The 26,484-nt window shown below is 41.6% G+C and overlaps 1 protein-coding gene across 5 annotated transcripts in view; it reads left to right on the plus strand.

Moving 5' to 3' along the window:
• FYCO1 (FYVE and coiled-coil domain autophagy adaptor 1) overlaps positions 1-26,484 on the plus strand; it is an 825,109-nt gene that overhangs the window by 235,531 nt on the left and 563,094 nt on the right. For all 5 annotated transcript variants that reach the window (XM_078688154.1, XM_078688155.1, XM_078688157.1 and 2 more), the window contains exons 5-7: positions 3,755-3,861; positions 8,531-8,674; positions 26,246-26,339. In XM_078688154.1, the coding sequence (XP_078544280.1) occupies positions 3,755-3,861; positions 8,531-8,674; positions 26,246-26,339 (345 nt within the window). The remainder of the gene's footprint in view (positions 1-3,754; positions 3,862-8,530; positions 8,675-26,245; positions 26,340-26,484) is intronic.

Raw genomic sequence — 26,484 nt, forward strand, 5'->3', positions numbered from 1 at the left:
TATAGACGACTCTGTTACACCTGCATAGTCTCCTGACTTCCTCGGTTTGTAGCTGTCTAAGTGCCAAATTGGCATCTGGAATTTATGCAGAGTCTCATCTGAGGCTCATTCTATGTGCGCTCATTCTACTTGCTGTGTCACTCAGTCAAGGTCTATTGTCTCCTGTTTTTTCAGTCGGCATCTGTGTGCCAGAGTGGATATCCCTGTCCCTCATGTCACAGCCCCATAGTGTTGCTGCAGAATACATTGTCCATTCATTAGTTTCGAAGAGTCTCAGAAAGCCCATTGTGTCAACCACCGGGTGCTAAGACACATGATAGCATTGTCTGGGGGCCACCACAGTGTGTTTTTATCTCCAGGGGGGCCTAGTCAGAGCAGCCAAGTGTATAGTCGTATGTCGTAATGGAGGGCATACGTGTTGTCGGCAGTAGTCCAAAATAAATACGGTTCCGTGCACCCTCAAAAGGAATGTGTATTAGCTCGCTTCTTGTGATAACTTGTTGATGTCATTGACTCGCAGTATGTCAGTACATGAGGCCAAGAGGGACAATGTGGGTAAGGAGCGAGGCTGTGGTCCTGTTCAAACAAGTGCCGGGTCCCTTAGCCCATTAAAATCACCCCCGATTATTTTGAGGCCCGAAGATGCTGCAAGGAGTGTTCCACTGAGTTGTTTGTCTGTGGTGCGGCAGGGCATACCTTGAGCATAGGACCAGACGTGACCTCCACAAGGTGCCCCTCAGCCATAGTGGACTCAGGTCATGGTGGACTCGGTTCTCTTCAAGTGGGAGTCTAGCCTGGATCAGAATGGCTATGCCTGGTGATCTGTGATGGAATCCCAAGTGATAGACTGCCTTGAAACCGTGTCGCAGGGGGCCGCTATAATAGAGGAGGAGGATGCCCAACCTTGTCAGTTGGCCTCATGTTTTATTTTGTTGAGGAGGCCCTTCACTTTGTAGGTCAGGCAGCAGAGTGTTGTGGCCCTTCTAAGGGAGCTGTCCCCTGCTGTGTGGAACATTCTGCACTATGTGTGGCGTGGTGACAGTCTCTGTCGTGGTGCGGTATGAAAACTTAGTGTGAGAACATAAACCCCAAAAACTGTATCCCTATCCCCATACCCCTCCCTCCACCCCATACTTCCAACGATACCTGTCGTACTGAACTAGGGCCTGTGCCCTCTTCCGAGGCATGAGTGCCTATTGCATTCTGTCGGGGGCCCTCTCAACTGTTCCCCGATAACAAACATAACCTGTCATAAAAGTAACATGTAGCCCCATGAAATCGTATCATGGGGCAAGTCCTGTTCAGATTGGGGCTCTGCACTCTTCTGTTCAGGCATTCTTTTGAGGCCCCCATGTATGATGGGCGCCTCTGTCTGTTGAGTTTCTCGGTCTCGGTGTCGCCAACGCATGATTCTTTGGTTCTTGAACCTGTTTTGGCAGGGTACATTGTGGTCCTGCTGTAGTCTTTGGTTAGGCATGGGGGTTGGCCAAGCCTGTTCCGGGGATTTTGACGCTTTGATCTGGTGGTGACATTCTAATATTCAGCCCTTAGAGGCGGAGGATTCGTATGCAACCTTAAGGATACTACTGCCAGGCAATGATGCTGCTCTTCCCCCTCACTGCCTTTCGAGGCAGCGTTGTCTGCCAGTCGCCTCCCTCGTCCTCTCTCTGGAGGTTCTTGATGTGATGTGAATTGCCCTAATTTTGGTTTTGACTGACTCGAACTGTTTCCACTGTTGTTGTACTCTTATTGTGTAAAGTGAAAAGATCATAACCTTGTTTGATTGAAGTATGACTTGCTGTAAGGTGCGGATGGTCTAACCGAGGGAATCTCTGTCTAGGTAGCTAAGTATCCGAAGGATCACAGGTTGAGGGGGTGCTCCCGGTGGTGAAGGCCTCTGAATGAGTGCGCTCATTCCATTGTGAAACATGGTGATAGACCTTATACAGACCCCCAAGATCTTAACCAGTTGAGGAAGACGGCCTCTGGGCAGGACCCCTCTGCTCCCTCTGTTATTCCCAGCAGACGCATGTTGTTGTGACAAGATCTGCCCTCCTTGTCATCCGTCCTCCTTTCCAGGCCCAATGCCACTTCTCGGAGCCCTGTGAAGTTCTTTTTGAAGGCTCTGAGGTAATCTTCTACAAATTAAATGCGCCTTTCCACCTCTGTCATTTGATACGCCACTTTGCAGAAATCCTGCCATTGCACTTTGACCTCTGATCGGACCCCCTCGATTCTGGCCTCCAGCACCACCGTTGAGTCCTTTATGCCTTGGAGTAGTTTGGAACGTGGCAAGGTTTGAGTCAGTGGGGTCAATTGTGGTGTTGGTGTAATTTCTGCTGGTGCATGAAGCCACCCTCCCGCCCACATGAAGTGGTCTATCTTGCCCTGCGAGGGCCCTCGTGTACCCCGTTCTTTCACCATGTTGTCGGGGGAGCGGGTTCCTGATGTTGTAAGGTTCCTGGGCTTGGGCTGTCAAGCGTATACGCACAATGTGGCGTGCACATGGGGCGGGGTGTTCCCACTTCTTGCTGAGGTGTTGGTCCACCTCACCTCAAGGGATGAGGGGTCATCCAGCCTCCCACAAACCTCCATAGTCAGCAGAATCACCTCTTTATTGGGGCGGTCTCTGCATCCGGGGCATGTGCAGCCACGCAAAGCCCCTCACAGCCTTTGCCAGTGGCTGAAGAACCCACCGGGCCTCCTATATGTCAATGCGTCAGTCTTTGATCCCCATTGTCAGGGTACTGGGGGTATTTTGTCTGTAAGGGGGCCATCTCTGCCACCAATATGGCTGTACCTGTGGTGCGGGGTCCCCCTCTGCTGCTTGCTGTATCCTGTGCGGCCCACTGCACTCCAAGTCCTGTGAACACAAACAACACCGAACAGCTATCATGTGAGACACTTGAAGGATCAAAGCTCTCCTTAAGTGTGCCATATTATATTTGGTAATAAACTGTCTGAGCCCTTGGCTTCTCTCCCAAATGAAGGCCTTCTCCCAAATGCCATTTTCGCCTCTGAACAGACGCTGTCCCTTCAATGCTCTCCCAGGCAGGGGTGGTACCACAATCTGGTTTTCCCCCTCCAGTTTATTCTTCAACTGTAGATTCTCAAGGGGGGGTGAGGGGGGCACACACGCACAGCCGCCCTATAGTCCTTCGCCCAGGCCACTTCACATCCCGGGCCTGGTTTCCTCGTTGGGAGGAGGGGAGACAGAGGGCTGGGTAGGCAACCGCCTCATCATCTGGGCGCCCCAGTGTCAGTTCTTTCAGCGCAGCCACTCTGACTCACCGCTATGGAGTCAACCTCCAAATATACAAATCAATAGCGAAGTCAAGGAGATCAGCAACATTTTTATGTTGTAGAAATTAAAATGCTCTCCAATTGGTTAATTGTTATTATCACCAGCAAAACAATAGCACATCCAGTATTAAAAGCTAATGAAAGTGAACATGAATTTGGTGTGCAGTATTGTGGGTGCGGTTAGTGATCATGACTATAGTTGGCCTATTTCCGAGGTTTTTATAACGTAACTTAACTATACATTTTATTAGTTTACACACATGCACGCACAAACACACAGGTACAGTTGTCACTCTGCTACTTTGCGTCAGGTAAATATTCAAATAAATATTCAACTGTTTATTCAACATTTGATATGTGCATAATCCCGGTCGATACATAGTACAATAAATGTTGTGTTTTTGCTGCTTGAGTTGAGTTAGGTTGATTATGTTTTCCGTTATTTTTTCAGTTGAAAACATCACTGGGCAAAGGCAGAGCCTTCCTGCGCTATTCCTTAGTCCACCAGCGGTTGGCTGATACATTGCAGCAATGTTTCATGAAGACCAAAGTGACCAGGTAGTTACCATAATATTTATTGTGCTTCTCTCATCACAATCTGAAAAACGTTGTAGTAGGTTATGAACCACTGTGTTAAATTCACTGTAGAGCCTTGCCTTTGCAGAGCGTCTTTTTTTTAGAATGTTTTGAGGCCTCTGTGTTTTTTGCATCAGTGTATGACATGTTTGGGAAGTAAGATACATTCATTGTTCCTTGGAAACAACAGGTTCTGGTGGGGTTAAACCAGTGGACTGTGGAGGCCTTGAATTTTTAATTCTAGGAAGAATGACAATGCCAAAGGTTTACTGAAGAGAGATACTAGATTATGATAAAAACACAGAGGCTAGCACCTAAACTACTTCACACACACCTGTGCTGTGATTTTTTATTTACCTCATTCACCTCAGACTCCAATATCTACTATACAGACCCTTATTTTAAATCTTGCCCATGGTCGGGTGCGAGTGTAGACATTGCCCAGAAGGGCGCGTCTCTCTCAAATTGTCAGATTACTGGCAGCGCACACCTGTGCTGTTGCTAGCTAATGGAACTCAGTTGCAACTCTACTTGGTTATGATGTGTTGGAATGTAGTGCTTTGAGAGGTTAGTTGGATTTGTATTGGGATGTCAATTGCAACCATGAGCTGAAGGGTGGAGGCTTCTGTACAGGGCTGAGAAATAAAGGTTGCTCAAATCATCCAAACTTGGAGATCTTGATGTAGAACTATACAAAGTGTTCCCTAAAGGTATTCAAATGCTAATGTCAGAAGTGTGTGGATACTTTATGGAATTTCCTTGTTCTGGTTAAAAGCAGTTATTCACCCATTCTGGAGCACCAAAACGTCATTCTTAAGCTTTCAGTCTCCACTTCATTCTCCATAGTTTGATTCACCTCATGTTGAAAATTCCAAGGGCTGTCTTATGATTTTATACTTTGTACATTGCAATGTGCGATATGGGCATAATTTTACTGAGGTACTGATTTGAATCACGTGTTCCAACTTGCCTCATTTGTTACAAGGTTATTAATGGCTGTTGATTCAACATCTGTTGTTTTTCTTTTGAATTGGTGAAAATAATAAAATATGTATTAAACAAATGATTGTCTGATGTCATCAGTGATGTGAAATTTCATCGCTGATGTTATTGAACATGTCATGAGTGATGTAATGTGTGCGGTCATAAGCTGGGTGTTTGGTGAGAGCAAGTAAACTATAAAAGATACATTTCAGTGGTTACTACATTATTTCAACTCATAGCTATAACATCACTTATATCTTTGTTGTTTTTAGTATATATATATATATATATATATATATGTATGTAAGTCACAAGGTTTTTTGGGATAAATTGCGAGTGAATATCACCTTAGGAAGAAGACCGATAGGAGAGAGAAGAGATACCTACCATGGAATTTAAAATGAAGACAGTTTTTTATTACGCTTGTCCTCAATGTTTTTCCCTCTACCTAATGTGCTGGAATATAACACAGGTCCAGTGGCGAGGGACATTGAACCCATTTGTGATGGGTACACTACATTTTTGATTCTTTTGGTAGGACTGACTCTATGGTTTAGAGAGTCTATGCGTAAATTAGACTTTATGATAGTCCCCATACATTTCCTAGTTTCTCTATTTAAGCTAAATCAATATGTTTGTTGCTGTTTCACATGCAGAGCAGAATTTCTCCTTGAATGACTTAGTCTGCAATTATATGAAAGAGTAAATGAATAAAAATAGGAAATAGACAAGTGCACATTTTTAAAATGAATAATGGTGTCAGGTGGTGGGTCTAAAATATATTTACTCAGTTGAAGTTAATTTGATAAATTAGTTAATAGATGTTGTACTATTCAAGGATGAACAAAGCTAGTGATATCTTCATCATAATAAAATGTGGCCTCTGAAAATCTGCTGCTAAGTCAATGAGGAAAATACCAATTGAATGAACAGATTCGTAATTTTGGCCTGCTTGTTAACATTTTGGTTGGGGATATCACTAATGTAGCACATGACTTATAGGCTTACAGTTTCCTGGAAAATGTACACCGAGGAAGATGGAAAGCCATTGAACAATGTTTGGTCCACTAAGTGCAAATCTGAACCTGGGCTGGGCATCAACGACAGTGACATGTTTTGATGTAGGTAGTATCATGAATATCCAGTCCTGTGAATCATATACATTGATGACTACTTATAGTAGGAGATGGGACAAAGGAACGTTACTTGAATATCTAGATTGGTTAAACCAAAATGTAATAACATTGTAGCCGTCCCGTGCTGTATGGAGTCTGTAGCATATCATGACATAGATATAGATATAGTCATTGTTTAGGACAGGGTTTAATCAATAATGTTAACAAAAACTATGTCACTGGACATTATACGATTAGCAGTTATTTCCCACCCTGGAGGCAGAAATGTTTCACAGCACACAAAAAGTTGCTCAGTCTCAAATGGATTTGTACCCAGATAGAAAATTATAAAAACTCATCACAGACCTTTATTAAAAAAATGGTTTGAATACTTTCTCGACTGGAGAATGTGTATACATTTCTAAGGAATCATATAGCGCTCAATACTGAGTTATCATGGCTTCAGAAGGGTTCCAAATGTAGGTAAAACAGAAATCTGTGAGTCCATATTCTTTATATTTTGCTCATATATAGAGTTTCACTTATTATCTCGAGTAGGTTACATCATATGAGTATGTAAAGCTAAGCTCTCTATTGGAAACGCTGTTAGACCCTTCAATACAGAATTAAAGAGGATGGGAATCAATTCAAGTTATGTAATATGAACCATAATGCTGGCGAACATTCCTGGAAGTCCACAGTAGAAATGTAAAAGCCATCCATTGTGTAGGAGTGATTCACGTCTCATCAAAATATAAGGTGGTGATGATGAGAAGAAACATCAGCCTGTAGAGTGATTAATTTTTAAAATGTTTACTTCGAAGCAAAAAGGATTGACAATTGAAGAGGATGAACGTGCTTCTCTGGGTGTACTCTGGGAACTTTCTTTTCCAAATTAAGAAATGTCGATGGATGGGTATGTGTATGGTAAATAGTATGAAAATGTTTTGGTAAGGCAAATGACCATGTATCAGGGGAGAAACAATAAAACTCATAATATAAGGATAAATCTGCACTGCTCTAGCCAACAGGATGCATCTTACCATGTCAGATAGAGTAATTGATCTTTTTAAAATACGCATAGTATTGATGTCATGGCAATATGCACCACATATTACACAGGTATTTGGAAAGGAAAAGATATATATAAGATCAGCATTGTATTAATAATATTTGCACCCAATGTGGACTTTAGCAAAGGTAAATTTGGTAGTTAAGGCCGTCTATGTCCAATTTTACCTACCTTACTCAAAAATCTAAACAGCAGTTCCTGGCAACAAAAAAAACATTTATAGGTATACTTATCACCAACTCAAGTGCTGAGCTCTCCTCCCACTCAAGAGAAGGGATTCAGTGTGTTCCTGGGGGTTTTAAGGCGTGATTAGCCATAGAAGTTTGCGAACGTCCACAAACAAGTGCATTTGTGGACATTCACAAAACCCTCACATTTCCATTTCCAGCCTGGAATATGTCAGATTCTACTCTAACAAAGGACTGTTTTATATCCCTTTCCAGGGTTAACAGAGATACGTATCACCCCCAAATCTGGTGAGGGTACGTGAAAGGTAATTCTCCTTGGGTAAATATATTTCCCAGCACGGAAAAAAATAATTAAAATGTGCATTTGTACATGGTATTCCTTTCCCCATGTGCAGACTTTTTTCTCCTCCATACAGAGGGAATCATATATTTAAAATCACATGATTTGCCATGAAATCTGCATGAAAATCTGGGCTGGATTAAACATTGCTTTTCATGCAGAATCCAATGTGAATTTGTGAACTGCACAAAGTAATAATACAACAATTTGACATAGATTTAAATATCAAGTGTGTTGTAGCACTGTTTGTGAGTAGTCCCAATTTGTCCAGAGGATCAATAATGATCCATTTCATGTTTGTGCTTAACCCTAATTAAGTCAGTGCTTGATGCAAGAGAGTGCGTTCATGCATCTGCGATGATGTTCTAGGATTTTTTTATGTTATGAATCAATTTAAAAGTTTTAAAGATCCGTTGTATTATGGTTCTGTTGTATAATAATATTGTGACTATATTGCCAGTTGAGAGCAAGGACCAGGGAAAATGGCAAACCATAAACATCACAGACTGCCACTGGAAAGTTTGGAGTATTTAATTTCAGGAGAGACGTGATATGCCATGCCTCTTGGTTTCAGAGGCACAATATCTGACGTTTTATTTCTGAAATCTATAGCTTAAAAAGAATAAACTGATAACGAAGAAATTCTGAAATTCTTCGTATGTCTCTCAGAAACATTACAAGACATATTGTGCCATGGGCAGCCCATAGATCAACAAGCATAAGACCAATTATTTTTCTCTATATTCCCCAGCAGCTCTTCCCATATGTAAACTGGGTAGTTTGAGTACTGCAATAAGATCAAAAGCTGGAGCAATTTAAAGAAAAAGTTTAACATATATTGATTTCTTAAAAGCAGCAGTGTCTATGCAGGTTTCGGTCAAATTGTGTATATTACAGTTACTTTTTATTGTAAGCATTTTTTACAGCTTTTATTTATGTCTTTTCCTTTTAGTGATTGGTACTATGTCAGAAGTCCATTTCTGAAGCCAAAAATAAGCTCCGATATTATCAGTCACCTGTATGAGCTTACAGATGTCCAGTTCGATCTTGCATCAAGAGGATATGATTTGGACGCCTCGTGGCCCACATTTTCCAGGTACAATTTTTTTGAAACATCTCTTGTTCATGCTTCTTTAGACTGTGCAATTCAGATTGTTTAATTCCTTCATTGTAGTGTGGCTTATTTATTTGACCAGTTAAATTGTTCTGCATTGTTTTGCAACTTTGACCCTAACTATCCACTTGCATAGTTGCTTTTTCGAATTGAAAATGTATGATATCAAATATTTTCTAAGGCTTTTCAAAGTTAAAAGATGTGCTTGAAAAACAGGAAATACAAAAGAGTACATGTTGAAACTAAATGGACATTTCCAAAGCCCTTCCAGGAAGGGAAATATGCCCCCTGTGGTCAACCAAGCAATCCAGCAAAATACTATAGTTATCACTTACATTGACTAAACCATAACTTATTTTCCCCCACAAATCTTTTCTTGCAGGTAATTCTCAGCAATGATTAACTGCAGTATGCATCTGCTCCAACGCAAGGAAATGTTCTAATTCATTCAGTTAGTAGATTTCTCCTTCCTAATCATGTGAATGCAATTGCTGTGGTTACGCTACAGACCACTTGTGCTTCTGAAATCTCTCCCACATATCTTTAATTCCCTTCTCCATCTGTTAGATTCTGATATCTGTCTTGCGCAATGCTCAGAAGCAACTTTGCTGTGGCATGCATTACTGTATATGTATTTTATCAAAATAAATCACAATAAGTTATACAATATGTTTATTTATTTAATTTTGAGATTTATAAAGCTCTCAAATAACCGAGGGTGTCTCGGCGCTGCAGACAACGGCATATGCTGGTGAGAGGAATATTGATTGAATAACCAAGTTTTGGACATTTTTCTGAAGGTTAGCAAAGACTGGCATGATCTGATGTGTAGTGGGAGTGAGTTCCAAAGTTTTGTAGTTGAGACGATAAAACACGCTTATCGCCCCATGTGGCAGTCTTGACATGAGGGACCTTCATCAATAAAGCAAAGGCCGAGCAAAGGGCTCTGTTGGGAGTATACATAGCTATAACCTTTAATAGGAATTGAGGCTCAGAGTTACGTGTGGCCTTGAAGGCAATGCACAATGCCTTAAATTTGATTAGATTTTTCACAGAGAGACAATGATACTGTTTGAGGACATGAGAGATTGGCTTGAACTTGGGAGTTCTGGATAACATTCTGGCTGCGGCGTTCTGAACAGATTGTAACTTTTGCATAACCTTGTTTTGTGCATTTACAATTACAATAATCTATAGAGGACAGGACTAGAGTGCTGACCAAGGTTTTTCCAGCATTCAGGGGAAGGAATGGTAGTTTTTTTTTTCTCATTCGCAGTTTGTAAAAGGATGCTGATACTACTAAGTTGGCGTGATGTACAAATGTCAATTTATTGTCAAATATGACGCCCAGATTTCTCAATTTAGTTACTGGTATCGGGGGGGGGGGCTAGGGTAGAGGGCCACCAGGCAGGAGACAAGTTTCCAATTGTCATGACCTCTGTTTTGTCAGAGTTCAGTTTAAGGCAATTGCTGGCCATCCAGCTACTAATGGGCAGCATGCCCTCTTGGAATCCAGCTGCCACCTTATCACCGTTGTTGTTTATTGCCAGTACCAATTGGGTGTCGTCGGCATAAGATGTAAGGCCCATCCTGTGTGATTTGATGATTCTCGCTAAGTCCGACACATAGATGTTAAACAGCGTCGTACTCAGCGAGGATCCCTGTGGGACATTGCACAGGAGGGCCAGTTGGGCAGATTGGAAAGTGCCCAAGTTTACCGACTAGGTACGTGAGGTGAGAAAAGATGAGAGCAGGTCACAAGCTTTAAGCTGGATGCTCATTTTAATGACACGGTCGATCAAGATGGAGTGATCGACCGTGTCAAACGCGGCTGAAAGGTTTAACAAAATGAGGACTGCCGTCCCGCCCTGGTCCAGGATGATTCTAATGTCCTCCGACGCTTTAATCAGCACGGTTTCTGTTCCGTGCGCTCTGCGGAAACCAAATTGGGTATCGCCTAGAAGATGATGATCTTCTATGAATTTTGAAAGTTGTGAATTCAATATCTCCTCTACGATTTTGGCCGGAAATGGTAGGCTGGCTATGGGCCTGTAGTTGTTAGTGTTTTTTCGGGTCCAGATTAGATTTTTTTATAAAAGGTTTCAAGATGTTTTTCTTCCAGGCTGTTAAATAAATGCCTGAAGAGAACATGGCATTAAAGATGTTAGCCAAGATAGGGGCCACTTGTACGGAGAATTGATTGAGCACAGCGGGCGGGCAAGGATAATTGGCTGAACCTGATTTCACAGTGAACATTATATTAATGATCGGGTCTAGTGTTGTTTTATCAAATTGTGTTAGTGTATGGTCAAGGGTATCATTTATGGGAGGCAGCTCCATGGAGTTAGTCTGAGATGCAATTTGAAGTATATGTTATTTACTTTTTCAAAAAAATGGTTTGCCAGTGAGTCGCACAGTGACTGAGAGGGTATAGGAGCAGCTGCAAGTGCAGGGCCAGATAATTCGGAAACTACTTGGAAAAGTTGCTTGTTGGAATTCAATCTGTGCCACATAGTAGTTCCTTTTTTCCTGTGCGATTAATGTTTTATATTTGGCAAGAGCTACTTTATAGAGAAGTTTCTCTTGCTTAGTGTATAGTTTACGCCATTGTCTTTCCCTGTTCCTACACAGTTTCTTTTGTTCCCTGAGCGATTCAGAGAACCAAGGAGCAGCAGGGGATTGCCGATTTTTGGAGAAAGTTTTGTTAGGTACCAGCTTATCAAATGCTTAATGCAGCCATTTTTCATAAATAGCTGTCGCTATGTTAGGATTCGAAGGGACCACTGGTGAGGTGGAGAACAGTTGGTCCTTAAGGAGTTGATTGTCAATGCTTTTCCAAGCTTTAAATACCTCAGGTAGGTGATTGGCCTTTTTCATAGGGGACTTGATATTAATGAGGATATCAAATGTAATTAAATGAAGATCCGCCAGATCACCGGGAGGATATCTTTTAATTGAAGTTGTTGTGAATTGGAGAAGAGGCCATCCAAGATATGACCAGCTTTATGTGTTGGACTGTGAACTCGTTGTGATAGGCCTATTGCTTCCAAGTCTAGAAGTAGTGAATTAGTATCTTTATCAGACTGGTTTTCCGTTGAAAGTTAAAATCCCCTAAAATTGTATAGGTTTGTTCGACTGCTATAGGTTCTACCAGATGGCTTAAAGTGGAAAGGAACTAGGTTCTAGAACCAGGAGGACGGTATAGAAGAGTGCCTTAGAAAGTCTGAGCGGGGTTAAGTTGAATAGTGAAGTAAATTGCTTCACAGGTTGTAGTATGTTTATCTAGGGACCTGTATCGATACTCCTATTTCTGACCCTTGTCCGGTTATTATTCACTAATATCCATACAACGGCGCAGAAACCCGTTTTCAGATTAAGTCATAGCGCATGCTGTCACATTGAGCAAGCACTATTCCTCCAGCCCCCTAGAAAGCACACCGAGTTCTCTAAACAAACCAAGCCTCCAGCAAACCTGGGAAATCCCCGCTGCTATTGTTTTGATTTCGTTCAAGAACTCCTGTAAAGAATGTAAGAACGACCAGTTCTTAATGACATCTCTTATTGACGTCTTATGTCTATCCTTACGTCAAACCCGGCACCTTTCAGGTATAAATATACCGACGCTGCCCTAAGCAGAGACACGGTGGTGATGAGCTTGGAGCAGCGATACTTGCCAGAGAGCCCAGCTGATGCAGAGAGCCCACGGACGCTGCCCCTCCCTTTTGACGCGCTGCGGAAGACGCTGTCTTTTCTCTTGCCGAGAAATCCAGCCTCCAGCGTTTCCAGCTTGCCCTCGCGGGTAACTGGGATACCGAGTCCTGAGACAGAGATACCAGCCCTCCTGCCTTCTAAATCCCAGGTACTGAACTGACTAACCCCTGACAGAGAATTCTTGAGTCAGACTCTTGGCAAAACAAACTTAACTTAAACTGCTACTTACTTACTCCCTCCCACGTATTAGGCTTAGGTCAGGTACACCGGGGTAGGCGTAGTTAGAAGGACCAGTTGAGTACGATTAGTCAATGTATATATGTATGTATATCTTTTATCTATTTTAAAGTATCATATGGCTAAGAAACCATATTAATGCTTTTACAGTATTATTTTATAATCCTGCTTTTACTGTATGCACTTTACTTAACTATAAGTATTGCAATTGTAGCGATTCATTTCTCTTGTATGAGAAAAGAGACTGATCAATAAATAACACCTTTTATTGAATACGCCCGTCTCTTCCTTTTCTCTACAATCTGGTGAAACTAAGTATGCACGTACTGACTGAGTAAAATAGTTGTCTTTTGTTTTCACACGACTCTAGAGATATACTCTTGATCAGGGAGAGCAAAGTTGTCATGTTCTATGGTTGTCAGAAACTAAATCCCTTCTTGTCTATCCAGGGAGGTTAAACTCCTCCTCGCCTATTCGAGAAAGTTTCTAGTGAACTCTGAGCTAGCTGGCACACAAAACTTAAGTCTAATATCGTCAGTAGAAGACCTAGTTAACCTCTGTCCTACGTCTATACTATTGAAGATATTATTCCAATGCGCAGAGCCTATTGTGATAATAGGAACTACACTACATGGCGCCCAACGGTTTGGTAAGGCGATAAATCTAACGCAAGGCATTAGAGTAACTCAGTCGTGCTTTTTCACACAGACCCTTTCTCCCGTAATTACTCCAAAGACGTCTGGAGTGGGTCAAAGGTTAAAATCCGCCGGAATTTAGTGGAAAGAGATTTCTATGTATAGTTTTTGGTTTATTCAACATTGAAGGATACACTGTTCCAAAAATATTGTGCACCTAATCTTTGTTTCCGTGGAAACCTGATCTGCAACAAAAACAAAAAACCTTGCTGTCAGTAAAATGTCAGACAGCGAGGGAGAAAGGGAGGCAGCTAGAATAGCAGCTCAACTCCTAGCAGACGACACAAGTCTCCTGCAAACTGACCCGGGTGCAATACTCATCCCGGTCAGCATAAGAAAAACTATAACTCTTAAGCTAATAGAAAATGGACTGACATCAAGAGGTGGTACAGTCATATTCGTAATTGAGGCACATGGATATCGGCAGACAGAGGTATTCTATTCATGGATAAACTTTCTAGCAGCAAACGCTGTAACAAAGGAATTCCACTATTACAAAATAGAGGAACCTCCGGATGAGTACACTCCTTTCGAGGAGGTGGAAATACCATTAAAATACCAAGAGCACCTGCTCTGGTTTAAAGGCGCCCTAAAACATAATGATCACATCACCAGGCTCGGTCCACTAGGTAGACCAGGAGCAACATGGCCGGTTCTAGCCGGATACACACCACATCCAGACATCAAAAAAAATGTCGATACCAGATCTTTTAGCACAGCTAAAACAACTGATTAAAATACACAGACAATTAGTCCAATATGTAATGCGGATTTCAACAGTCCAAACAGCTATTAAAATTCCACAGCTGACCCCTCATCAGGGGAACACAAATAAAATCACACCACAGAACATACAGTCCTGTCTAGGTAAAGTACCCATTAAACGGGAACAAATTCCATTCTGGTTAGCACAAAAAATTGCTCAAATAGAGGCAGTATTTCCGGATACCACCCCTGTTGAGAAACACAGAATTCTGACTATCTGTCTTCCAATGGGGATCGCACCACACGTGGAGGAGTGTGACACTTGGGGCACATTCTTTGCTTCCATTTACACAAAAACACATGGTGTTCCGTCCATGGCGGTAATACCAGATGTGCTAAAACAGATTCAAAATGAATACGGTCCAGAACCTGCTTTAACTCTGGGTATGAAATTACTGAAAGACTTCAAGCAGGTCTCGGCTATATTACTAGCCAACATAAAAGGGGAAGCAGCATCTGTGGCGATCCGCCAGAGGTTGAAAGAAACAGATATAGCAGAACAACCATTTGAACTTGCCAGAATCATAGAAAAATCCTATGAAGAACTAGGAAGAGATAGTGTGGGTGGGAAACCAGTGAAACCCCAACTAACTGAAAATCCTGAAAAGGTATTTATTAAAAATAATCTTAACACTCCAAAAAAGAGCTCGGATGGAAATAAACAATCCACTCCCAAAGTAAAAAGATTCCAGTCCAGAGGAAGGTCTCCTCGACGGAGAGAAAAATCTCCGGACCTAGGACACAAATCTCCCCAGAGGGAGCCCTCTGAGAAAAGATACAACCTTAGAAATAGGGATAATTTAAAGAAGCCTGATAGATATCAAGATATTGATACACGTCCCTCTCGATCTTTTCAGACTTCCTCGCAGAAATCGGAAAGAAGAGGACGGTCAGAACACAGGGAAGAGCACGTCAAGTCCAAAGACAAGGAACCTGCTCATCAAAATAAAAAGTTACAATTTCCGAAGAAGAAGGTAGCCAGTATTAAAGTAATCAAACATGCCGAGGATACTGAGGACACAGCTGAAAAACGGAGAGTGGGCTCAGACAATGCTAGACAGCGCAGCAGAAGTGAGCATAGCTCGCAAGATCCTGATGAATCATCTGGAGACAGTGGACACGAATGAATACATTCAGGTGGAAACTGCAGATACCAGAGTTAGCAAACCTCATAAAATATATGAAATAACATTGCATATAGAGGGAGATAAGACTAGGAAAATAAGAGGTCTATTTTGGGATAATCTCTCCAAAGGCTATGACATCCTTCTAGCAGAAAAAGACTGGCCACCGGAATTTGTCAGGGAGTGCCCTCATGGTGAAGAAATGATTATGCCTGCCTTCTTAAATCACATTCCAAAACATAAAAAATATACACTTGCAAGAAAGTGGGCAGTAGCCCAAGCTCCTGCATTATATAAAAATCATGTAGGATGGGATGAGGACTCTCCTCCTCACAAAATCCAGTTAAAATCACAACCAACTGCACAGAGGCAGTACCCAATTAAGCAAGAAGCTAAAAAACAGGTCAGGGAGATCTTAGATCAACTTGAATACCAAGGGGTGATTGAAACTTGCACCTCACAAATGAACAATCCTTTGTTTCCTGTCTCCAAACCAGATGACTCATATCGTCTAGTTTTGGACTACAGATACCTAAACTCATGTCGCAAAACTTTTGCAGTACAAAACTCACACAGTGCAGCACTAATGAATAGCATAGTGCGCAAAAAATACAAAACAACATTAGACATTTCTAATGGATTCTTTTGTCAAAATATAGCACCTGAAAGCAGATATTTGACCACTTTCTCAATAAATGGCTCGCAGAAAAATTTCTGTTGTTTGCCACAGGGGTTCAAGAACAGCCCAGGATTATTCTCAGCGAGAGTAACAGAGTTACTACAAATATATGATGATGAGGCATTATCTTATGTCGATGACATCTATCTAACAGATGATGACTTGGATACTCACTTGAAAAGAGTGAACACCATAATACTTGGGTTCGCAGCAGAGGGTTACAAATTCAACTTCAAAAAGTCAAGAATTGCCCATCTAACTGTCCTGTTTTTAGGCTATGAATTATCAAGTGAAGGCAAAAGCCTGGCAGACAATTTCCTAGAGAAATGTGCTGTAATCCAAGCACCAAGAACGCTGAAAAACCTACAATCAATTCTAGGTTTCCTGAATTTCGGAAGAACTTACATTCTAAATTATGCAGAGAGGGTTAAACCTCTCTATGACTTAATAGAACCAGAATTTAAAAGAATCAATTGGACTCAAAAACACACAGAAATTTTGAGATCTTTACAAACAGACATGTTAGTTAAAACAAAATTGTAAACACGCGATAACACACACAACCTTGTAATCCGAGTCATCCCAGGAAGATGCGGATTCACATACCTAACCTCTAATGAGGGAGAAACGGTACCAATAGCATACAAATCTCATTTGTACACAGAAGCTGAAAAAACATTCAGTATTAAGGAAAACATTGTTCATGCGGTTCAAACAACTGTAGCAAGAGAAAGAGACCAAGCTGACGGCAGACGGATTACAGTCAGAACAGCAGAATCAGCCTTTGAGGCATTAACAAGCCCATGTAATTTACCTAGTATGGCATTAAATCCAAAATGGATACAATGGGAAAATTCTCTTGCTCAAGACAGAGTGAAATACTACTTTGACCCGGAGATGAAAAAATTAAAAAATCTAGAATATGAAAGAGAATACCCTCTGCCAATCGACATTCTGCCCATACGACAATACGCCTGTGTAATATATACAGACGGACATGCTCAACCCTCAGTTTGGGGAAAGCAAGCCTACAACGCCACATGCGAGATTGTAAAGGACGTGTGGCGCGGAGGTAAATTGAGACCTCTGTTTACAAAAACACACTCAGTGGAAAATAATTCAGAACAACAAACTGAAATAATAGCGTTAAAAATTGCGCTAGACGATGCCGATCGCGAATTCCCGACACTAATAGTGTGCGATTCGTATTACTGCGTCAAATCATACAATAACGATTTACAGAAATGGATTGAAAACGGTTACAAAGATGACACAGTTGCCACAATCAAGCAAAAATCGCTTTGGGAACAAGTAGTTGTTTTACAGAAAGAACTACCAAAGACTCACGTGATACACTCACTGAGTCATCAGCGTGATGGCGTACACGTTGCAGGGAATTCATTGGCTGAGACAGCCACAGCGGAAGCAACTAAATCGGCTTCCGTAGCTACAAAAAAGCGTTCAGAAAAATACATTGACGGGGAAACAATGCTAGCGGTAAAAACGTCATCAAAAGGCGACTGCTCAGCGCTACCCATCAACTATCCACTCAATTATACATACATAATCGATGCAAACTCCGTTCCTTTTGCTGAAATCCCTGGAGTGGGGGATAGAGTAATTCCAAACACGAACAGGAGAGTCTTGTTAATAGCAGACGCACATATGGGTGAGGGTCTTAGACACCTTAAGCTAAAGGATTCTCTGGAAGAATTACAATCAATATACTGGTGGCCAGGAATGAGCCTGGAACATCACATATTTGTAGAAAACTGCCCAGACTGCAACAGAGATCGCAGTGGCGACCGAGACGGTATACTACCATGGCGTTTCGCTCCAGAATGGATTAAACAATAAAAAATAAAAATATAAACCAGTATGAATAATGCCTCATATTAACATATAGAGACTATTTTTCACTTATAATGTAGACCCCAGCACTCGGCTGACGCCAGAACTGTTATAAAAGATTTGCGAGTCTATAATGGCATATACGCTAGGAGCATGCTACCTTCTGACCAATGTCTTGCCTTTAGCTCTCGAGCTTATTGGGGGGGCATGGCCAGCATGGGCATTGCATTGCGGGACTCTTCTCACTTCCTTCCTGAGGGAAACGGGATGGTGTAAAGAAAAAACCAAGGCATAGAGCAATCTATAATGGCAAAGGTATTAGGTTCGGGAGCTGGGTGGGTCAAACATTTAATAAGTGTCCAACGTAGTCTTAATAATCTGCCAAGAAATTCTCTGAGAGGTCTCAGTCCGTACGAACTATTGTTTGGGACTAGAATGTTAATCCAGGACCTCGATAGTCAAACTTCAGTGGTTAAAGAAAAATGCTTTGATATCAAAGATCGTTTGGCTATTGTACAGGACTTAAACGAAAAAAGAAAAGACCTGAGCAACATAAAGTTGAAACAACAGCCAACAACCACTGAAGAGAAACCACCTGTCCCAGCAAGGCCTGTCTGGATTCCAAAAATCGGGGATCTGGTCAGAGAGAAGATCGCGGTAAAGAAGGAATTTGGGCCTTCTTACAGAAAAGCAGTACCTGTCTTGTCTATCAACGGGACAAGATCGGTGGTATTACCGCCCCTTGCTGGTAAAAAGGAGAACCGAGTTGTATCCATCGACCTGGTTAAACCACAATCATGTGGCTGATAACAAGTAGTAGGCCAAGTGGACTCCCAAGAAGTAGTAGAACACCAAAGTTTGCTACAAATACAGCGGTTCAAACTGAGAGACTAATCACATTTGATAAACCTACAGTGAATCAACAAGGACTATGCAACAAAACCATGGAACTTAAACCTCTTTAAACCCAAATCCAAATCTTACATCAAGAAATACCAATCTACAATGATGTAACCACAGACTATACTAATGAAGCAAAGCAAATTCCAAAAGCAAATAGGAATCCAGAAGCAATTGAAACAATTGACAGAACAGCATCAGGCTACTTCATCAACTTCGATGATTTTTCTGAGGATCCAAGTGAACCTGAGGAACAGCCAACAACAACAAAAACTTTTAAAGACAAAGCAAAAGAACTCTTTCATCAACTACGAGAAACTTATCTGATTTCTCCATGGATTGAATTTTGGGTGGCACAAGGTGTATTTGTCCTCATACTTTGGCTCATCATGGTAATATGCTTGGGACATTTCATTGAGGGAAAATATGTTACAATGGACACAGCAAGTCAGAAAATCAACTTGGTCCTGAAACCACACAAGTCTTCACACATCGAGAAAAGAGAACTTTCTTCAGTAAACTTCACAGCCAATCCTATACCCGGTGGGGTAGCATGGGACAAAACTGATCACGAAATCTATGGCCCGGTCGAGCTCCTGAAGTATCCTCATCAATTCAAGATTTCATTAAGTGACTTTGTAAAACCAAACACATTTGCTGATGATTGGGACTTTGAAAGTATTAATGATATGATGTCAGATCTAGTGATGTCAGCTAAATTTACAGAACATGATTATTTGCAAGGTTCATCTAATTATGACCAGATGTATTGTTATAACCACTATGGTCACCATTATCTGCATAAATCTGCTCAACCTAGAAATGTTTTAAATTATAACCAATGGGAACATTGTGCAACTCCAAAAAAAGGCAGTTCTAAAACATTTTATGAAAAATTCTCATATTTCTCAGGGTTTAACACAAGTGATGCAGAAACATTTTATTTCAAATTGTTAAATAAGACAGGAATGAAAACCATGCTTACAAACACAAAATTAATCTATTCAGAGACATTTTTTGAAAAAATGAAAACATTCGGTTTTGATTTCTGGAATAAAAATATTGAAACGAAAACAATCTGGGGTACAAAAGATTGGCAAGTGCAAGGTATAGAATCAATATTTAGAGCCTGCATGATCCCAGAACAAATTATATTTTTGAATGATACAATTCAACAGACAACCTGTCTTGGCCTAGCCAAAATTAAAGACTTGAACAAACCGTCTATTCCTAAACCAACACCTGACAGTAATAGCACTACATATGTTGAGATAGACGTATCCCATATTTTAAACCAAAACAGAACGCATCCTGATTGGAAACAATGGTTGGTCTGGCCCACAGACACAAATAACTGTCAAGATAGATTCCTGAACAAAATACAGGGGTTCACATTGACCAGGCCAGACCCTAGATACTCCCAGAGACAACATCCAGGGATTGTAACAACTTACAGTGTAGGGAAACTCTGCCTCGAATGGCTACATACATCCACACTGGTTGAAATTAAGCAACACTTGACTTTACTTAAAGAAGGTGCTGACTTGCGTGGTTTCATTATGGGACAACGCAAACAGCGTCAAAAACGTTTCATAGCGGCCTCTATATATGCAGCTTACAACGAAGCTTGGAAAGAAACTCAAATTCAGACAGCAGAGAAAATACGGGAAATTGACCGTGTTAATTTGGAAAAATCACTTTCTGTTGTGGACAATGGGTTAATGACTCTGTCTTCCAGAATATATTCACTGGACAGTATTGTATCATCCACAATCGATATAATAGAGCAAGACTTACTGATGTTGCAACACGGTCAGTCCCAATTACGTTCTATTATACAGCTTGGCTGGACGTTACAAAATCTGCGTTCAGGCTACGTGCCTTGGCGTCTAATCAACACAACGTCATTATTCAGTATCTTTAACCTTACTGATACACAAATCAGCTTGGCACAAAAAGGTGCAGATTATACAATTCTGAGCATTGAAAAACTTGAGAGATTACCATTGACAATCATATCTATTCCAATAACAACTTTCCAGTTTCGATACTGCCAAAAATATATACAGGCAGGCCAGTATGAAAGGTTGGGTAAAGGATACATTAAGTCAACATGGAACTTACCTTATATACACACACATGTTACAGTAATAAAGGACAGAGTGTATTTCTTAGTGGTAATAATTGTGCAAAATCACTGAGTGGTATACATCTGTGTCAGGGTATAAGTTTACATGGGGCCTGTGAGGGGACTTCAAATAACCTTTCATGTCACCAGCTCGGCACACCTGCAACGCAAATAGAACCATTCTTTAGAAGGCTTTCTAACGGGAGCTACATTCTAATTGTGGATCACAGATGTTGTGGCTTGCTGCCAGGAAAACCTTATCTAGTAAGCGTGAGCTCCATGGTCACTTGTTGTGAGAGAGTATTGTTTCCGAATGACACTCCAGACAGGGAGGGAAAAATTCGGCCCAGTTTGAATATCTCTTCTATTCGAATTGATACTTTAAGCAGAATGAAGACTGTGCTCCTACAGACGCCAATTCACTTGACGTCATCAAAAGAAATGTATGATCTCCAAGTTGCAAGGACAACGACAGAGATACATGCATTGTTATCAACAAATTGCCCCCTAAACTTCGCAGAAATGCTAAGCGAAATCTTAAATATTTCTGATACAAATGGTATCGCGAGTGTATTTAAGACCGTTTTTACGGGACTGTTAACACCATTCAAAGCAGTCCTGGGTATTTTTCCTAATTTCGTCCATTCCATCTTTGGCGGACTTCAACTCCTGTTGGGACTCGTAGCAGGCATTTTATTTTTGCTACTCCTACTTCGTTATGGCAAGCCATGTCACAGACAAGACTCCAGCAACAATGGAAGAAACGATCCTAGCTATACGCTATCGGGACCGCATAACTAAAGTCCTTGGATTAGCCCGGCTAAGAGATCTAAATATGACCTGGTTTCTTTCGTTCAGACCCATATGGCAGAATTGTGTTATACCTGTATTGAGGTGCATGCTATGCGGCGAAGAATGCGTGTTGGCCACCTGTCTTACACTAGAATCAGAAGTACCATTGGATGCAGATACTTTGTTGAGTCCAGTAAAGGCTCATGCATTGTGCTGTCCCCAGCGGCTACCTATCCTGATGACGGCATTCGTGGCGACTTCAGCACTACGATTGAAGGGTAGTGAAGTACAAGATGAAAGCAGCATCAACCAGGTACAACCATCTGTTAGCAATGCTGATCGAAACATCACTGAAACCGAACATGCGCATGACTGCATGGTAGCGACATTTCCAACTTGGTCGAACTTTCACCAGAAGCGGTAGACTGTTTTTTCGAGAGTCTGTCTGTAATGATGTTTTCACCCGAACAGAGAGAATAACTTTAAACAAACGAACACACAGCGTTCCCTGAATTCTGAATTTGGCCTCCAGCTTTGAAAAAACAAAGCCACTGTGAACTATTTTTTTCTTCCCCTGAAAAACGAAAACTTTTTTCCTAATCCAAAATATTTACCTTTTTGGCACTTATCTTCTGCTTAAAGTAAAACTATTCTTAGAGAACAGAGCTTCTATTTTTAGGAACTCTAGAGACAATACGTTACCTAAACCTCTAGCTTATTTACAAGTCATTGTATTTATATATGATGAAGTGGTCTCGCACCTTTTTCTTCTGTATTAAGAGCCATTTTATGTGTAATTTCGCAAATCATTCATGCTGATATATATGTGCATCTCTTTTTGAATGATTACACTGCTTGAATGCATACAGTACCTATACTCATTTTCGTGTATTTCAAATATGCCATTTTTCAAATGCAAAAAAATTATTTTGGGGTAGTTCGGTATACACATGCACTATTGGTTATGTTTACTATTGCTTAGTTAGTAAATATGGACATAAAAGCGTGGAGTGGGTGTAGTATGTTTATCTAGGGACCTGTATCGATACTCCTATTTCTGACCCTTGTCAGGTTATTATTCACTAATATCCATACAACGGCGCAGAAACCCGTTTTCAGATTAAGTCATAGCGCATGCTGTCACATTGAGCAAGCACTATTCCTCCAGCCCCCTAGAAAGCACACCGAGTTCTCTAAACAAACCAAGCCTCCAGCAAACCTGGGAAATCCCCGCTGCTATTGTTTTGATTTCGTTCGAGAACTCCTGTAAAGAATGTAAGAACGACCAGTTCTTAATGGCATCTCTTATTGACGTCTTATGTCCATCCTTACGTCAAACCCGGCACCTTTCAGGTATAAATATACCGACGCTGCCCTAAGCAGAGACACGGTGGTGATGAGCTTGGAGCAGCGATACTTGCCGGAGAGCCCAGCTGATGCAGAGAGCCCACGGACGCTGCCCCTCCCTTTTGACGCGCTGAGGAAGACGCTGTCTTTTCTCTTGCCGAGAAATCCAGCCTCCAGCGTTTCCAGCGTGCCCTCGCGGGTAACTGGGATACCGAGTCCTGAGATAGAGATACCAGCCCTCCTGCCTTCTAAATCCCAGGTACTGAACTGACTAACCCCTTACAGAGAATTCTTGAGTCAGACTCTTGGCAAAACAAACTTAACTTAAACTGCTACTTACTTACTCCCTCCCACGTATTAGGCTTAGGTCAGGTACACCGGGGTAGGCGTAGTTAGAAGCACCAGTTGAGTATGATTGGTCAATGTATATATGTATGTATATCTTTTATTCATTTTAAAGTATCATATGGCTAAGAAACCATATTAATGCTTTTACAGTATTATTTTATAATCCTGCTTTTACTGTATGCACTTTACTTAGCTATAAGTATTGCAATTGTAGCGATTCATTTCTCTTGTATGAGAAAAGAGACTGATCAATAAATAACACCTTTTATTGAATACGCCCGTCCCTTCCTTTTCTCCACAATCTGGTGAAACTAAGTATGCACGTACTGACTGAGTAAAATAGTTGTCTTTTGTTTTCACACGACTCTAGAGATATACTCTTGATCAGGGAGAGCAAAGTTGTCATGTTCTATGGTTGTCAGAAACTAAATCCCTTCTTGTCTATCCAGGGAGGTTAAACTCCTCCTCGCCTATTCGAGAAAGTTTCTAGTGAACTCTGAGCTAGCTGGCACACAAAACTTAAGTCTAATATCGTCAGTAGAAGACCTAGTTAACCTCTGTCCTACGTCTATACTATTGAAGATATTATTCCAATGCGCAGAGCCTATTGGGATAATAGGAACTACACTACAAGGTCAGCGAAGGAATTGGGTAAATTTTAGTTATGAATTTGCTGCGGTAGATTATCACGAGCCCACCTCCTTTTTTGTGTAATCTATCCTCTCTTATGGCGGTGCAGCCCTCAGGGGTGGCTGCTATAAGGTCAGGTCCTGAAGAAGGATCTGTCCGATTGTGATCTGCTATCAGGTCTGCTATTTCGTATTTGTGTTTACACAGTGATCAGCGTTTATGAGGGCTGCTGTGATGTTTTATGTTGTAAAGAAATTGTAGGTCATTGGGGTCTAGGTTTGAACAATTGAGAGGTGTAAAATGGCAATGAGAGCAAGCTTTGAAGGGTACACTGGGAGGAGTATCCAGTATCATACACATACAATTCTTCTTGAGTGGTGGGCGCAATAACTGAAGTTATTAAGACCTGGGAGCTGAAGACCGGGGGGGTGCGCCTAGGCCCGGTCCAGGCACGGATGGGCGCAGACGTGCTTGCCTTTGGCGTGCCCGCTGCGCGCGTCCGCATTGGGTCCCAGCTAAATAGTGGTGGTGGCGGGCAGCTAAATCGCTGACTTGTGCGTGCTGCTCCCAGGGCCCTGCGATCAATCGGCACTTGCCGTGTCGGACCGAGGCCGGTAGAGAAACAGTTCAAATAAGTGCAATTTAAAACTACAGTATTTAAAATACAATATTGCAGGGCAAATATTTTTAAGAGTCAAATATCGGCACAATGTTCTCAATCAGCTAGCAGTTATCGGTCGCAAGCGCATTGGGTCCCAACTAAATAGTGGTGGTGGCGGGCAGCTAGACCGCTGACTGAACTGGAAGATTGTGCGTGCTGCTCCCAAGGCCCTCAGATCAATCGGCACTTGCTGTGTCGGACCGAAGCCGGGTGAGAAACAGTTTAATGCTTTTGAAATGAAATGAAATAAGGAATTTATTCAAGCGCACAGCTACTCAAACTAGAGTGTCCTGGCTCCTTTGACAACACTGGAAAGGAGTAAGAGAGACCCCAATTAAAGACTGAAGAGCTACTTTTTCAGGTTCTTACTGAAAGACAGAAGATTTGTATTTGATCTCAAGGTTTCAGGGAGGCTGTTTCACAACTTAGCACCCAGATAGCTGAAGGATCTGCCTCCTGTGCGAGCCAGACATATCTTGGGAATGCAGGCCAGGTTGGCATTTGAAGAGCGGAGAGGCCTTGAGGGATAGTAGTGAGAGACCCGTTTAATTAAATAGCCTACACGTACTTTATGGAATGCCTTGAAGAAGATGGTAAGGGCTTTGAAATCAATCCGTGCTTTTATAGGGAGCCAGTGAAGAGATGCCAAAATCGGAGTCATCCTGGCTCTTGGTTTAGGCTTGGTAATAGCTCTGGCTTCTGCGTTCTGAATATACCTGCAATCGCTGGATCAGCGAATTAGGGAGGCCCAGATACAGGCAATTGACATAATCCAGTTTTTTGGTTATCAGTGCCTGCACCACGATCTTCCTGGTCTCCACTGGGAGAGGTGGCAGGAATTTTTTGAGCATTCAAAGTGTACCAAAATAGGTGCCAATTAGATTCTGGATCTGAGACTGCATAGAAAGAGCCTTATCTATAATGACTCCCAGATTTTTTACTTTCTCTTTTTCAGCCGAGGGTTGTGGAAAATCATTTGGCCATCAGGCTGTTCATTTCGGAATAGCTGGGCAACTAAAGAAAACCACCTCAGTTGTATCTGGGTTGCACTTTAACTGATTAATCTTCAGCCAGTTGAAACCTTTTGTTAAGCAAGTCCTAATCTTGGCCCCTTCGAAGCCTGACCCCTTGTCACAGGTAAAATCAGCTGAGTGTCATCAGCGTAAGAGATGATCTTGCCACCATCTTCCTCTACCATAGACGCCAGGGGGGATACCCACTTCCAAGAATGGTATCGGTGATGAGAACGGAGGCAGCCAGATGGTCTGAGATCTCTCTCCTAGAAAGGGCCTTTCCACGTAGGCCGATGTCCTTATACCTAATATCACTGTTCCCTATTACAGCAATGTAAAATGCACCATGTAAATAATAAATTATAAATATATATATGGTTGCAAAAAACATGTAGATGTGGGACTTTGATTTTTTACCCTAAAAATGTTCAAGTTATGATACAAATGTTATCTCTTAGAATTCCACCTGTGCTGGACTTTTCAGGCTAAGGACGTAGCTCTAGTTTAACAGACCCAGAATATAGATTAGAGTTTGGCTCGACCTTTGATCCGCAGCATTAACAAAAGGCACTGTATTCTACTGTTGCAATTAGAGTAACTTTTTTTGAAGTAAATTGTTGTTTTGAGTGGTGTATTTGTTGATTTGACATCACTCTTTCTCATGATTTTCAGGAAATCATTGGCCTCTCCTGGCTCTTCTGCAATGATGTGGAAACCACCAAGCCGCTGTTCAAGCATGAGCAGTTTAGTGGGCGGATACTTACAGGTATTGACTGTAGTTGACACACACTAGTATTTGAGATGTCCATTTTAGCAGTGTCACTTGTGCGAATGAGTGTGTGCTGCTAACACTAAATAATGCGATGTGGTAGAAAACCGTACATTTGAGGCACATAATCACTGCACTTGGA

This window comes from Lissotriton helveticus, chromosome 4_1, assembly GCF_964261635.1.
Source record: "Lissotriton helveticus chromosome 4_1, aLisHel1.1, whole genome shotgun sequence".
Lineage (NCBI taxonomy): Eukaryota > Metazoa > Chordata > Amphibia > Caudata > Salamandridae > Lissotriton > Lissotriton helveticus.